Source organism: Amphibalanus amphitrite, unplaced genomic scaffold (genome assembly GCF_019059575.1).
Source record: "Amphibalanus amphitrite isolate SeventyFive unplaced genomic scaffold, NRLGWU_Aamphi_draft 000885F_arrow, whole genome shotgun sequence".
Taxonomy (NCBI): domain Eukaryota; kingdom Metazoa; phylum Arthropoda; class Thecostraca; order Balanomorpha; family Balanidae; genus Amphibalanus; species Amphibalanus amphitrite.
The window spans coordinates 233079-248778 of NW_024882379.1; the positions used below are offsets into that span (position 1 = coordinate 233079).

The 15700-nt window shown below is 48.8% G+C and overlaps 1 protein-coding gene across 1 annotated transcript in view; it reads left to right on the forward strand.

Annotated features, from left to right (window-relative positions):
- The window catches only part of LOC122367643 (fibroblast growth factor receptor 2-like), a 52912-nt gene that overhangs the window by 14391 nt on the left and 22821 nt on the right, over positions 1-15700 (forward strand). Inside the window, exons 3-9 of the mRNA XM_043340954.1 lie at positions 4644-4854; positions 5401-6032; positions 6429-6629; positions 7475-7680; positions 8142-8277; positions 8746-8957; positions 9155-9395. Coding sequence (XP_043196889.1) covers positions 4644-4854; positions 5401-6032; positions 6429-6629; positions 7475-7680; positions 8142-8277; positions 8746-8957; positions 9155-9395 — 1839 coding nt within the window. The remainder of the gene's footprint in view (positions 1-4643; positions 4855-5400; positions 6033-6428; positions 6630-7474; positions 7681-8141; positions 8278-8745; positions 8958-9154; positions 9396-15700) is intronic.

The window sequence follows — 15700 nt, forward strand, 5'->3', positions numbered from 1 at the left end:
CCAATCATCTTTCTGTCATGCCCTACTCGCAATTTTTGCTAATGCCTGCTACTCTTCGAGGTCACGTGACCTCACCATTAAAAGTGAGTGAATGGGGAAATAAGGAAACTGTTGTTTTCGCGCATGGAATGATTTTAAACTATCCCAAGCACACGGAATCGTGATTTCGTGCACTCCTTGCAAGATCCGATGCTTTACTTTTGCATTTTTGACCTTCCGTGACGTCATTTATGACGTCACACCGGTCATAGGAGTTTCTCGCCAATAACTCATGATCAAATTGAGCCAGCGACTCGGGAAAGCCACCAATGGACTCGGGAAGACCTCCTGAATCGAATGATATGCGATACGACCTCCTTCGATTAAGTTCGTGGCCTGATGGGCTCTGAACTGACCTTGACCCGAGGTCAATACCTTAAGTTGACCTCACCCGAACAAAAAGTATACCATTCGACGCGCCTGAGCTAGGCGAACACGATGGTGCCAAAATCGCTGCTCTGCGGTGATTTTTTGCGAAATTATTTGCCAAAAACCGAACCCTACCTTGGGCTTTTTGACTTCACCTCAGAGGTTACCGGTTGACCTGGGACCTTAAAATCGGGTATCAATCGTTCCGCCTTGAAACGGCGCACACGCTTGTTTTTTCCGCGAGGCTCTAGCTCCATTAGGGGCGAAACGGCAAAAAGGGGTCGTACCAACCCTCCCCCCTCGGCCGGCCGAGGGGGTGGGGGGTCCGACAATAGGTCCGGCGAGGGTTAAGCAGCCCCACTTCGTTTTTAGCATGTTTGCTTGTCACTGAGCTCAACAACTCAATCACAAATAATTTCTAGCACTTTTCCGGACCCCCGGCCCAGTGTGCCGCGGTCGCAGTCCGCCGGTCGACGACGCATCAGAGTCTGTGACTGGCTGACAGGGCTGGTCCACCTCGGCCTCCGGTTCTCCAGTGCACTCCGGAGACGGCGCAGACCTGGATGGTCGGTGCACAGACCCGCTTCCTTTTGTCGCTGTCGCTTCATCTGGCGCTGCTTTCGGCTGACCCGTTGTCGCAAGGCGGCGTCTCCTGTGCTGTCACCCTCCGGTGCGATTGCGTTGTCCAAGTCCGTCCGCATCTGCCGGCCAGTGTCCCAGAATTATATTTTGGTTTGGGTGTCAGAGTTAATTATTCAGTTACCAGGGAGATGAGAGTGGAAAATTGCCGGTCAGGTAAAGCTAAACACAGGTGGGAGTGGTAAGAATAAAGGGAAAACGGTTTGATAACATGCATCACCACACACATGTGGTAGGATGTAGCTTCTATTAGATGTATCAATATGATGTTTACGACCATGCACGCAGATACTCCTCGTTTTTTGAGGTTGGGAGTGGAAAATCGGTTTCAAAGGTTTGAAATAAGAGTGGAAAATTGTCATCATTTGGATGTTGTTTCCCAGTTCCCACCCAAATCGACAAATTTTAGGACACTTGAGTGCCGGCCGTGGAGCAGCTCGGACGGGCTCCGGCCGGTCGTCCCGTGCGGCGTCGCACCGCGTAAGTGCGGAGATATGCCTGCATGTACCGTTGGCGATCCGCCGACTCGTGTTCGGCCATCTGGAGAGCAGATTTGATGTCTCGGCTTAGTCTCTCTACCGCACCATTTCCTGCCGGGTGATACGGTGTCACTTTATCATGCTAAATGCCATGCTTCTTGAGAACCTGCTCAAATTTCCCAGAGGTAAAGTGAGTAGGGGAGAGTGGGGCAAAGCGGCCACCCATCGTTTTAGTCCTTCATAGCTGGCGTCAGTTCCAATTTATGGTTTCCAATTATACTTCTCTTCACGGTCGTTCGAATGAGCCAGACCGGGGTTTCAGGCCCATCACCATTGTTCTGTGAAACACGGAAAAGCGTTTCTTGCCAGGTTACCAACTATGTTTACAGTTTTAAATATTATGTTATTCCATAACCGTTTGGAATTTTTATAAGCGTTCTTGTCATGCATTGCATGGTTATCGTACATGTATTTTATCAATTTTAATGTTTTTTCCCCACTAATAGCTAAGCTGGAATATTTTTGTCTCGGACGGTATGCGCGGGGCAAAGTGGCCACCCCCAATTGGCCATATGTTGTTTCCATCTGAATAAAAAACATCATTTATATTCAAATGTGTCGTGAAGCATTCATCTTGGCCACTTTTCAGCTGCATGAGTTACCAAATAATGAAAATCCTTTCTTTGCTTACCTACAGGTGGGATGCTGACAAAGCAAATATCCATGCTCGTTTAAACCTTGTCAGTTGTCACCATCAAATACCCTAGTCGTACAAGAGGCGACTATTTTGTTTCTCATATCGGACTTGAGAAGACGCCGGTGGCCGCTTTGCCCCAGGGTATGGGGCAAAGTGGCCAATATGCATACTGCATAGGTTTAAAGTTTTGTCAATATCTTCCATATGTGAAAGCCTTTGGAAGTAAAACGCAGTTGAAATAAAAGGCAACTTAATAGGGATCAGATTGGTATAGAAAGAATCTTTCCAAGTTTAAAAATCAAGCGTTGGCATCGTGAGAAGCGTTAGGGTGGCCGCTTTGCCCCACTCTCCCCTACCGTTATCAGTGACCACCTCCCTCAGCCATCCCTCACGTGACGTCACAATCAGCAAAAAGTCAATGACGGCATCACTTGACGGTTCACGGACAAACGCCATCCCTGGCCATTTCGAGTAGTAGTCTACGAGGACTATCGCATACCTTTGATTTGATGGTCCCGCCATCGGGCCGATGAAGTCAAGTCCCACTTTATCCCAGGCTGCAGCTGGCAGGGGAACAGGACTGAGTGGTGCGAACCTAGTCTTGGCCGTCTTGTCGGCCAAAATGCAGGCTGGGCACTCCTTGATGGTCGTCTCCACCGCTGCGTCCATCCCGGGCCACCAGAACAGCGCTCGAAGCCGCTGTTTGGTCCGGACGATGCTCTGGTGGGATTCATGCACCAGCGTCAGCAACCGAGGTCTGAGCACAGTGGGAACCACGATCCGTTCACCACGCAAAATCAGCTCACCGTCGATAGCTAGCTCCTGCGTTCAGCGGAAATACGGCCTGAGGACGTCATCAACATCACTGAAGCGACGGAGCCACTCCCGAGGAATCTGGTCCGTCAGGGCCCTTACCTTGGCGTCTTCCCGTCCCGCGGCCGCTACTGCTAGCTCCTCACGGCTGACGGCTGACGTCTGGTCGGCGAGGCAGGCCACCAGCTCGGACTCGTCATCCTCGACCTCTTGCTCCGGTCCCGGCAGTCTGGAGAGGCCGTCAGACGGGTTCAGCTGGCCCTTGACGTGTTCCACTGCAAACGAGTAGTTCATCAGACGCACGGCCCAGCGAGACATCCTCATGCCGGCACGACCAACACCCCTGACAGTCAACAGCGATTTCAAGGCAGCATGATCGGTAGTCGGTACGTAGCACGAACTCTTGACCCCACATATATTTGTGCCATTTTCCACATGTCCAGACGCACGCTAACCCCTCACGCTCTGTGACACTGTACCTCCGTTGTGCAGCGTTGAGCGTGGACGAAGCGAAGGCGACGACTCTCGCCTTCAGGATGTACCTGGCTCAAGACGGCTCCCAAGCCGACGTCACTGGCGTCCGTCGTGACCACGATCTGCAGGCTGGGGTCGAACATCGATAGAGCGCGCGTCAGAGCTTAGGATCGCCTGCCGGACGTTGGTGAACGCCGTATCCATCTCTGGAGTCCAGGCGAACTCTGGAGCATCATCCTTCCTCACCTGGTGTCTGCGAGACTCGACGCGGGTACTGTAACCTGGATCAAACTTACAGTAGAAGCCCAGGGAACCCAGCACAGCCTGCAGCCCCTTCTTCGACTTCGGCACGACGGCATCGCCAGGTTACGCAGGCCCTGGACGCGCTCAGACGACACGGAGATCCTGACGGAAAGTTCCACAGCACAGGATCACGATACCACAGCGATGAAGCTGAGTCGCCTGTGACAAAAACTCCCGGGTGACATGTAACATAAGTTCCCGAGCTCAAAATTCACCTTCCAAAACATCTCACCCGACATAAGCCGCCTTGAACCGTATATGGCTGCAGAAGTTTAGCTTTCGTAAAACATTTAATTTTCTAGAGAAAAGACGACGTAACCTCACTACATACAAGCAACTAGTCAGTCCTGTCGATATATCAAGACCGTTGATAGTTGATACCTATTCGTGTTTATCGAATCTCTATGGACCGGGGTGATATCCTACCCTCCGCAATGTGTCCCGTTTCACTGACTGCAACATGTTTGTAGACCTTCGCGACTCGGATCTCTAATGAGTTGTGATGCTGCCCGTGAGTGCTGAATCCTAACAGACCCGTAGAAATGCCTACCCATTGCCCGTGATTGCCCGTGAGACATTGTCCTGTTGGCTGTTGACCAGTAGTGATGCAAATGTTCAGTTGACCAGTAGCGATACCTACCCGTACCCGTGCTTATTGGATCCATGCTATTAGCAGTCATTCTCCTCGTGTCTCTTATCCCTGCTGACCATTAGTGATACGTATTCGTGTTTATCGGATCCCTATGGACCAAATGTGATACCTCGCCTTGTGTTTATCCGATCCCTGTTGACAGTACTGACCAGTAGTGACTCCTACCCGTGCCCCTCAGATGCGGCACCGCGAGAGCAGAAGTTGGTTGAGAAGGGCGACCGGGTGAAGCTGGCCTGTCCTCGAGGAAAGGGAGCGCGAGCTCGCGATAACCTGTGGAAAGCCGACTTTCGCTGGTACCACAATGACCGGCGCATCGCTCTGAAACCCACCCGCACTGATGAGATCATCATGCTCGTCAGTGACCCGGATATCTCTGTGAAGGGCAACAAGTGAGTGAGCGGCTGGGGTCTCGGGGAAGGGAAGGGGAGGGGTGGGTAGTTGGCTGCGTACAAAAAAAGTAACTCGTCACACGCTACTGTCTTCCTTTTAGGTGAAGGTGACGATGCCCCTAAAGAATATGCTGTGCCGTACACTTATTTGACATTATTTCAGATATTTTCGGGTTCTATGTTTCGAACCTCACATTTCGCGCTATTGTTCCGTCATTTACGTTAGCTGCTTGTCATGCATATTGAATTTACGTTTATCTTGACAGTGCTATGTGTCACCTCTTACGCGCCCGTTTAGGCTTCTTTCGTGTGCTATTTTGGAAACTTCCTTTGCTGTATCTCAGATCTCAACCGATCCCTTTTGTCTCATCACATACAGCATACGATAATGTGCAAACATGACCTTGATATCGATCTCTTTCACGATGATCCTCTGATACAGGTATGCACCCACAGGTTTCGACTCACTAGTCACTGATTACATCCCATCTCTCTCTAGTAATATCTCTCAAATCTCGCTGTCATTTTCTTTCCCTTCTCCGGCAGGCTGATCATTCGCAAAGCTCAGTTTCACGATGCCGGCAACTACAGCTGTTTCGTGCTGGTGCCGAAACCGCCGCGCTGGTACAACTATACAGTGCTCGTCACTCAGCCGCCCCAAGACCACCGGGACGACGACTATGACTACATGTACGACGACGACGACTACATGTACGATGACTATGGCTATTTGGACGACTACTACCCCGATGAGTTGGACTATGAAGAGGGAGACTACGGCGGCCAGACCTACGGTGACTATCCGGACTTTGAGTGCGACGCTGACCACACGAACGGGACTTCGGATGTCACGACGCCATGGAACGAAGTGATGACGTCAGAGAGCGGAGTGATGACATCAGAGAGTGAAGTGGTGACGTCAGAGAACGAAGTGGTGACGTCAGAGAACGAAGTGGTGACGTCAGAGAGTGACGTAGTGACACCGGTGAGCGCCAACACGCCGGAGGGCACCACTGAGGCTGCTGGCCCAGAGGCGGGCTCTGTGACGGTCGACGGCCACGTCACGGCTCAGAAGGTCCAGCGACCCCGAGCGCCCTACTTTGAGGACCCAGCCTCGCTGAAGAGGGAGGTTTCGGCGCCACTGGGGACGACAGTGACAATCCAATGTCCAGTGAAAGGTGAGCATTGTTACGGAGCTGTAGTCTGGACATTTACCGGGGTTACATGAGCAAGTAAATGCGTATCAGGAACGGATTTTCCTATTCGCTCACCATTGTAGTCCGTTTGTAATGCGCATTAACTCTGCTCATGTAACCCCGAGCATTGTACAAAACAGCACGTGTATGTAGTGGCTCAGTGACTGTCAGTATAAGCAGCTCTAGTCTGGTGGTTGTGATATGTAGTGACTGTCACACCAACCTGCCAAAATTAACGAGACTGATAACACTGATAATTGACCTATGGTGACCTCCGTTGACCTCCCTGTCCGCAGTCCCGTGTCTTCCTTGTCAGCACGAACTTGTGACATCTCCCCCTGTGACCTTTGGTGACCTCTCTGTGTTCTCTGCCGTCAGGGTTCCCCCAGCCGCGCGTCCAGTGGCTGTTCAACTCGAGGCCGGTCTCTGATCTGTCCACTTTCGACACTCGCTCGGTGCGGGTGGGACGCACCTGCATCCGTATCAGACGGGTCACCACCTTCTTCGCGGGCAACTTCAGCTGCGAGGCGGAGAACGGGCTCGGCACCGCCCACCATACGACCAAGCTGACCGTCTCCGGTGAGCAACAGCTGATCGAGAGAGCTCTAGGAGCCGAGGGAGGGGCGGGGAGGGCAGGTTTTGATTTGCCAGGCGGTTTCGTGATGCTATTGTCCGTGATGCTTTCAGCCGTGAGATGATATGGTAATTGGAGGACTGTGCTCAACCAACATCGTCTAAACCTAGCTGGTTCATTTCGATATATATAAGCCGTCATGCCTCCTTTACGGCCTTCTCAAGGGAACAGCTCCACCTTGTTCAATTCGTCCTATGTTTGTGTACTTCTTTATTGTACTTACCCGTATCAACCAATAGCGTCCAATGAATCGCCTCTACACTCAAGCTCGTACTTACACGATTGCCCAATAGCTATCACGGGTGGCTCGCTAATCGAATTAGTGATGTCAATTGCGGAAAATCGTGATATCGATTAGCCATGAGAAAATACCGAAACCAAACCGACTTGAGAATATGAGGGAAATATCAACTTTTTACCAAATTCACAGCCTCTTTTACATTAGCGAGGATTCATAATACCAGCAAAATACCGAATGTATTAGACCTGAAATACCAAATACCAAGTTGGTATCGGTTTGGTATCGGTATACCAAAAAGTTGGTATCCGATTGACATCTCTAAATCTAATAGCTCTCATTGTTTTACCTCCCAACATAGGTGCCCTGACACCGCCTATGCATGACCAATACAATTGTAGTCGTTCTCTCATAAGAAAATTGTGTGTAGCTCGTGTATCCAACTCTGCTGAAGCCTATATGTGCAGTGGCTCCTGCGCGTGTCTCCATATCTGCCGGCTCCAACATACACGCATATATAACTCAGTACCTCCCATCCCCGTGCGCCGCCAGCCGAGGTGGACGAGGTGTTCCCGGCGGTGACCCCCGGCTGGCCGCGTGACGTCTCCGCCCTGGCCGGGGGACCGGTGACACTGCGCTGTCCCGGCCTCTGGGGCTGGGACATGGACCTGTTCTGGGTGTTCCACCAGAAGAACTTCAACATTAAGGATATGGTCGACCTCAGCAGGATACATAACAACGCTGTCAGACAGTATGATGTGAGTGTGATACAGGGTGGGTCGTATGATGTGAGTGTGATACAGGGTGGGTCGTATGATGTGAGTGATACAGGGTGGGTCGCACAAGACGTTGTTCGAAAATTCACCATCAGTTTTTTTGCGCAGATGACGTGTTAGAGCGGTGAGAGAGGTGGCTAGAAAGGTGTTGACCGAGCACTTGCTAGAACGGTTGAAAAAATTCATTAGTGGAATGCTGATGCGGACATGGGATTGGTTGTAAGTTATAGGAACCCAATGGAGCATCGCTCCAGATAATTGTTTCATGTGAACTGTGTGGTGGTCTGGACTGGGCTGTAAAGTGCATTTTTAGGTAAATTTGGCACCTGCGAACAGACACTCTGTAACGCTCATATATTTTACATTGTGCTGTACGCTGTATAACATGTTTGTTTATCGCGTATCACATGTATCCCGCCTCCCTCTCTCTCCCTCTCTCACAGAGCCGCTACGACATCAGCGTACGAGACCAGCTGACAATCCGGAACGCGTCGGCCCACGACACTGGCCTCTACACGTGTATAAAACTCAACAACCTGGGGTTCAACTACAGCCGCGCCCGCGTCGAGATCCTGCCGGGTAGGTGGCGTGTGGACTGGAAATGGTGGGCAGAGGGCAGTGCTGAGCTACTGGGTACGACAGGCTATTGCTCAGTGCTCACAGCTCTGGGTCCAGGGTTATCTGTTGAATGTTCGAGACACTGGACAGTGGAAATGGTAGTAGACTATAGTGTGTGAACGTGATGAATATGATTGCATGGTTATATGTCTTGGGTGATGGGCTAGGCCCTGCTTTGGTGAATGAACCCTGCCGTAACACTGATTAGGCTGCTTTTGTCATTTTTTACGGTGCTATGTGAAACGTTCCAGCAATAGGTATTTTGATATTTCGCACGAATATTGTAAGGGTTAACTGTGGCTAATCGCAAGTATTAATAAATAATCCATGATATCGATCGTCAATATCACTGGTATTGGGGCAAAATATGTGTGATCATACTTACATAGTTGGAATATGATCCGACTGATTAGCCGCCTGTTTTAACAGAGATTCCCGAGACGCACATATCGGTGCAGCCTCTGAACGCCTCTGCGGGTCCGGGCGCGTCTGTGACACTGCGCTGTCCGATGACTGCTACCGGAGGCTCCAGAGAGGACAGAGTGACCGTGTTCTGGCTGTACTCCGAGACCGAGCCGGCGCGGATCACATCCGTGCCTGAGCTGCAGAGGGCCAGAGAGATGGCCCTGACTTCGGATAGGGTATGGAGAGAGGGAGGTGGGAAGGGAGAGACAGACAGACAGACATACAGAGAGCCGGTAGGATTACTTTATTATTTGTGTTACTTATGCTACTTTTTGTCATGACCGCAACAGCTGCTCGTCATTTCCCGAGACAATTTCACCGTTATTACATGATGTCGAATACCGTCTGACGCCGCATCCGGCCTGTCTTCCAGCCCAACACGACTGACTCCACGCCGACCTCTACGGCGCGGCCCGGCCCGGCTGAAGAAGACCCTACCCTGCCACTGGTCGCGACTCCGACGACCCCCATCACCGCCGCGACCGTGCCGACGGACGACTCACAGCTGGTGCTGACTGACCTCCAGGTCACCGATACGGGGTTCTACACGTGTGTGGCCGTCAGCGAGCGGCGCGTGCTGAAGGCCTGGACTCATCTGGAGGTACTGGAGGAAGGTGAGTGATGGGGATGGGGAAGCTGAATCGGTGGGGTGGGGATGGATGGGTCCAGCGGCTTGTGAAAGGAGGGGATAGTGTAGTGTCTGAATGAGTGAACCGGCAGGTGATGCTTTGCTAGTGATTGACTGAAGCATGGTGCCGGGTTCTGAGGTGGTACGCTCATTGTAAATGCTATTATGCGTTGCACGAAGAAGTGTTGGGGTCAAGCCGCCCTAAAAACATTACGGTTGCGATATTGACCGTATTTGATACCGCTGAGCTTTGCTTTGGCTCGCGGTGATGTCGTTATTTGGCACTGGGGTGTGCTCTTCGCCAATGGTACCGATCTGTAGAAGGACCAGCTGAAGCTCTATTTTCAGCTCTGCGGCCACTGCTAGGATTTTGCTGGCCACTCTGCTCCCTCTGCCTCAGTGTTCCATTTTTGGGAATTTTAGGTGGAAAATCACACCTAATGGGTAAAATATTTTCATCCCCAAAACCAGGTAAATTGGAATTCTTTCATCTTTGAAAAATGCTCAACTCATGCTCAACAATTAACAGCCAGATTACCAGATATACCTAGCAGCGCCATATAGACAGTTAGAATAGAACTTATAGGTTTGCTACATAATGCATAATTTCCATGAAAAAAATCGAAATCAAGGCACAAACCCAACAACTCACCCTGACTGACAACGAAAGAAAATAACCTTGCACACTTCCAGCTGTTAATAACAAATATGCGTTGAATGACCTTGATCACCTCAACTGTTTGTAAAAACCAGGCTTGTGTTCTGAATAAATGCTTTTGGATATTCATAACAACTATGATTAGTGGTTTGCTGCCAACGCAAAGCGGATGAGCCGCTGCTTGCGCAAATTATACACTACCTCTGCATTTCGCTTTTGACTAAGTTGCGCAGGATACGCCTACAAAATTTTCATCTTTGGACCCGCAGTCAGCTGGGCACACCCTGGCACACCCTAGGGATGAATTTAAAACTTGATTTGCTCTAACTTCTTTCATATATAAAATAGGGGTATGAGACAGGTACCAACTTATTCTACATTCATTTCTGATCCTATTGTATCAATTTCACCACAAATTATGTCCGTCAATGGCTTCTAGAGGACTTTAAAGCTCGATGCGTCGGGCCTGGCAGAGGTCCAAGATGAGAAAAGCCACCCTGCGCACACCCTAGGGATGAATTTAAAACTCCGCGGGCTCTGGCTGGTTTCATAGGTAAAATAATGTTTTGAGACCGATGCCAATATATTCTGCGTTTATTTCTGATCCTATCGCATTAATTTCGCCACAAATTATGTCCGTCAATGGCTTCTAGAGGACTTTAAAGCTCGAGGCGTCGCGCCTGGTAGAGGTCCAAGATGAGAAAAGCCACCCTGGGCACACCCTAGGGATGAATTTAAAACTCCGCGGGCTCTGGCTGGTTTCATAGGCAAAATAATGTTTTGAGACCGATACTAATTTATTCTGCGTTCTTTTCTGATCATATTATATCAATTTCACCCCAAATTATTTACGTTATTAGTTTTTAGATGTCTTTAAAACTCGAGGCGTCGGGTCGGGCAGGGGTTCAAGATGACTGACACGCCACCCTGGCACACCCTAGGGATGAATTTGAAACTCTGTGGACTCTGGCAGGTTTCATACGCGAAATGAGGTTATAAGACCGGTAATGATGTATTTTACGTTATTTTCTCATGCCTTTGCAATAATCTTACCGCCAATTATTCATTTCAATTAGTTTCTAAAGGTTTTTAAACACGAAGCGTTCGACCGAGGGAAAGCCAAGATGAATGAAAGGATACCTTGGCACACCTCTAGGGATAAATTTAAGATACGGTATTCCCAGATATGCCCAATACATGTTCTGAAGCTGGTAGATGGGATTAAGAAGGCCCTAGCTTTTTAATAAATTATCCCTCGCCCGTATAGGGGGGGGTCGAACGAACCGCCCCCTCGTTTTTTCGAGAATAACTCGCGTAAAAAGCGGCCGATCGCGACGAAACTTTCAGGACCCTCGAGTCAATTAATTTGACACCTACTCTGAAAATCTCATATTCCTGACCCAAATGACCTTTGACCTGTGACCTATTTCTTGAGGCCATGTTTGGCCGGAATCGCGATTCGGCGAGCCGCTAATGCGTTCCGTTCACTCCCGTTCCGTTTCGGGTGTTCTGGTCAGTTGTGCTCTCGCTTTCCCTTCCGCTTGGGGTGTCCTGATCAGCGATCCTCCGTTCCGTTGCAGTTGCTCTGATCAGTGATCACTGATGCCCTCCGTTCTGTTGCGGGTGCTCTGATCACTGATCACTGATCATTGACGCTCTCACTCAGCACTTATCACGTGACATGATACAAAGCTACCGCTCCGTTTCGGTGGCCGGCCATGAGGTCGGTGGCATCCTTTTATCCTTTTTTTGCATCCCGTTCCGTTCCGATATGGATGCCCTGGTTACTGGTTAGTTGCACGCTTTTTATTGCGATATTGCGTATTATGCTGCGCAGTGCACATCGTTCCGTTTGGGGTGCCCTAATCAGTAACCCTTTGTCTAGTCTCATGTAGTGCACCGTTCCTTTCGAAGAGTTGCGCTGACACCGTTTCCATTTTCACTATGCGTAATGAGTACCGACTATCGCTGGCCGTTCCGGCGTTCGGGCCGGGAGATTTCCGGCGTATGTCATGCTGCATAGTGCGACTGCAATTGCATACTCAATACTGCGTCCCGTTCCGTGTGCTCAGAGCAAAGGCACCATTTCCAGTATCATCCAGCCATTGTCATATCTGTTGAAAATGGAAAGCTCAAAGCTATACTGCGTACACTGTCCGAATATTACCAGATCAGATGCGAACGAAAACTACATACTTATATTGCCGCATATTATCTCAAATATACAGTTATCTTGGAAGCGGTGCTGCCATATTGTAGGCGCAAAACGTCCCAGAGGCCAGAACACATGAGTTATACGGTTTCCGGTTTCATAGCGATCAGTTACGTCAACAAACTGCCCATCAGGGTATCATGATTACCTAAAATTTTATGTCTGACAGTGTCACAGTGATGACCACGCCTCACGCATTACACAGTATAAGTCAAATGCACTAAATCAATAATACAGGACGACAGAATGATACCCTTTGCAACGGCAAAGACAGGTTCCTTCCCACTTCCTTTGCTTAAAAAAGAAAGAAAACTTCTCCACATGGCACTAGTACCAAAGCCTGCATATAGAGAGAGCTCCCTCACCCGCCCCTCCCCCACCCTCCTTAAGATATGACAACAGATTTCAACAGAATCATTGCATCTTCTGCTTCTTAACCCGCGCCCGGCTGGGGGTCCTGGATTTCCACGCCCTGCTGGGGGGGGGGGGGGGGTGTTTGAACACCCCCCCCTTGTAACTCGGCTCATGGGCCACGTAGCGATTCGCGGAAGGCGGCGTTCGAAAGAGCGTCAAAAATAATGACGAAATCACTTCGGTCAATTTTTTGGTCAGGTCAAAGGTCAGGTCACCAGAGGTCATTGAAGGCAAAATTTCGCCGATTTCCAGGTCGAATGTCGAAAATTTCCAAGAAGCCAACGCATAACTCGGGAACCAATAGAGCTACAGCGCCGCGGAAAAAACGCATTCGATAGCCCTAATAACGCCCTTTCTGAGTAATTCTCTCAGATTTGACCTAACGTCAACGGTTTTGCCTGCAGGGGGCAAAAACTGCAAAAATAGCCGATTTTTTCTAAAACAGTTTTTCTGCAATAACTTTTGACCCAAGCCTTGTACGAGCTTACTTTTACCGGCATCGTGTTCCTCTCGTCAAGACGCATCGAATGAACTATAACTTGACCTTGAAAGGTCAACTTGAAAATTTGACCTCAGGTCAAGGTCATGACCTGACCGGAAAGGGTCATGTTGCATATCAGTCGATCCGTATCGTCGAGCTGAACACATCTAAGGCGTTTTTATCGCTCTAGCATGCCTCTATCAAAAGTTATTTGCGAAAAACTGTTAGATACCATTCGTGACCTAAGATGACCTCAGGGCATAAACAAGGGTCACGGACACCATTTTCATGTTCTGTGTGTCTAAACCACTTGTAATTCGGTGTTTGGGAGTGTTTATAATGTCTTTCGTCCAAAAGAGGCGCATTTCAATTTTCTCCCATTGACTTATAATGGGGAGGTCGCAAAATTGACCTGACCTTAGGTCATCGATATCAAAATTCTGAGATATACATTTTGTACATGCTATTGCTCTTAGCAATCGCTGAAAGTTTCAAAGCGATCGGTCACTCGGTGTAGCTATGACAGACATTGAAACTTTTTATGAGGTGAGGTCACTTCAAGTGACCTGGTGACCTGACCTTGAATGACCTTGGTCTGAAATTTTCACAACATGTGTAGAATTGATGTATGATAAGGTGTACCAAAAACGGCGGCGCTCCGCGCCGCCGTTTTTGAGATATTTGCGAAAAACCACAAGGGGGGGTGTTCAAACACCCCCCCAGCAGGGCGCGGGTTAAAGACCTAGTTCGCTCGCATGATGGCGACTGGCGTCGCGAGGATGGAGGTCCGCGGATGATTTTCTTTAGGAGAAATATACAGGCAGAAGGACCGTCAGGACCCAATCTTACCAATGCCGTGGATGCAGATGCCGTGGATGCCTACCACGGCGGCTGATCCACGGCGCTCCATTTACCCAATCTCACCAATGCCGTGCCACGGCATTTCTATTCACGGCATTTTGCCCACGGTACAATTCAGCGCCAGCAGAAAACACGCAACGTGATTGGTCAATTCTTGTCACCTTCGCTATCGGAAATTGTGCGTATTGCTTGTGAACAAGTATAGCTCTCTATTTAAAGTTTTGTCGGGCGTTTATTTGTTTTAGAGCCATACATATGTGTGAAGGATAAGTTATTTGTGAAAAACGTGATAGCAAACTATGAAAAAACTAAAGCCTGCCTAAAGAATTCTCCTGAAAAGCGGATTACTGGCCTAGTAAACTTCCGCGAGGACATTCTCGCGCTGAGAAAATCGAGTGGATTACATTTTAACTTCGTTTCGCTGCTCATCGTTTCTATTTACTTGCTGTTAAGATATTGCAACAATTTTGAGATAAAATTATTGAAGTAACGACCTAGTGATAGCTCCGCTGTTGTTTCTAAGACATTGGAATAATGCAATTGAAATTCAGCTCGTAAAGTTTAAACTTTGGGTACATGCACCCGGCCAGCTCAAGCTATAGCCTTGTTTGCTGCTTTTTACGAGCACGATAACAAAAGGAATTACTCAAAATATTGAAGAAACCCGTCTACAATTACATCTCAAAACCATAACATATCAAGAAAAAGGCATTCAGTTCAGAAGTCAGATTGAGACGCATGAAGACAGCATGCTCCGTAGCTGTCTGTGCCAGACAGAAAGTGGTAAAACATGCATTGTGAGTGCTGATACTTGTTTGACAAGTTTACGGTATTTAATTGTTTTAAATATTTACTTAGAAATCATGAAGGATGTTTGTGAGACGTCCGGACGGGGTGAACACTGAAACACCCATATTATAGCATATATAGATAGGTTTGGCATTGGTATGATTGGGCCCACATGCTAAAATTGCCTCCACGAACTCGTATGGATTTGAAAAATAAGACCATATAATGAATAAACATGTTTATTTTTATGGATTTGAGTGTGATTTTATCCCTGGAAAATACATGTTTTTGAAATAATAACCATGCGTGTAATCGTCGCTCTAAGATGTCAAGGGCATTATATGAAGAATTCTTTACTTTAAAAAAAAAATAATAGTGTCAAATATTGCAATAGTAACATCCTCCCAGCGACCTATCCCTTTCACAACACCCGCCATTCACGGCACTAAAAGGTGGCGTGAATGGAACGGCCACCGACAGCGCAAACAGCTGATTATTTGCGTTTGTTCTGCCGCTCTCGCGGCAGCTTGTGCCACTGCCCATGTTAAAGCACTGCCAAAATGCCGTGGATAAACATCGACCGCATGCCGTGAATGAGATGGCGTGAATAGCTATCCCACGTCATTGGTAATATGCCGTTGCCGTGAATGGGCTCCATTCACGGCATTTTGCCTATCCACGGCATCGGTAAGATTGGGCCCTGGATCCGTGCCAGTAAGCATGAGTAGGAACTTAGCAGATGCTGACGGTAATATCTGCTGTCTGCATCTGAAACGGAAAGGAAGGCATTGATTTAAGGCTAGGAGAAGGATGGCCACTGGACAGTCATTCAATTGTGACAATGCATTTAGACTTGTGAGGAAAATGAAATCTCAC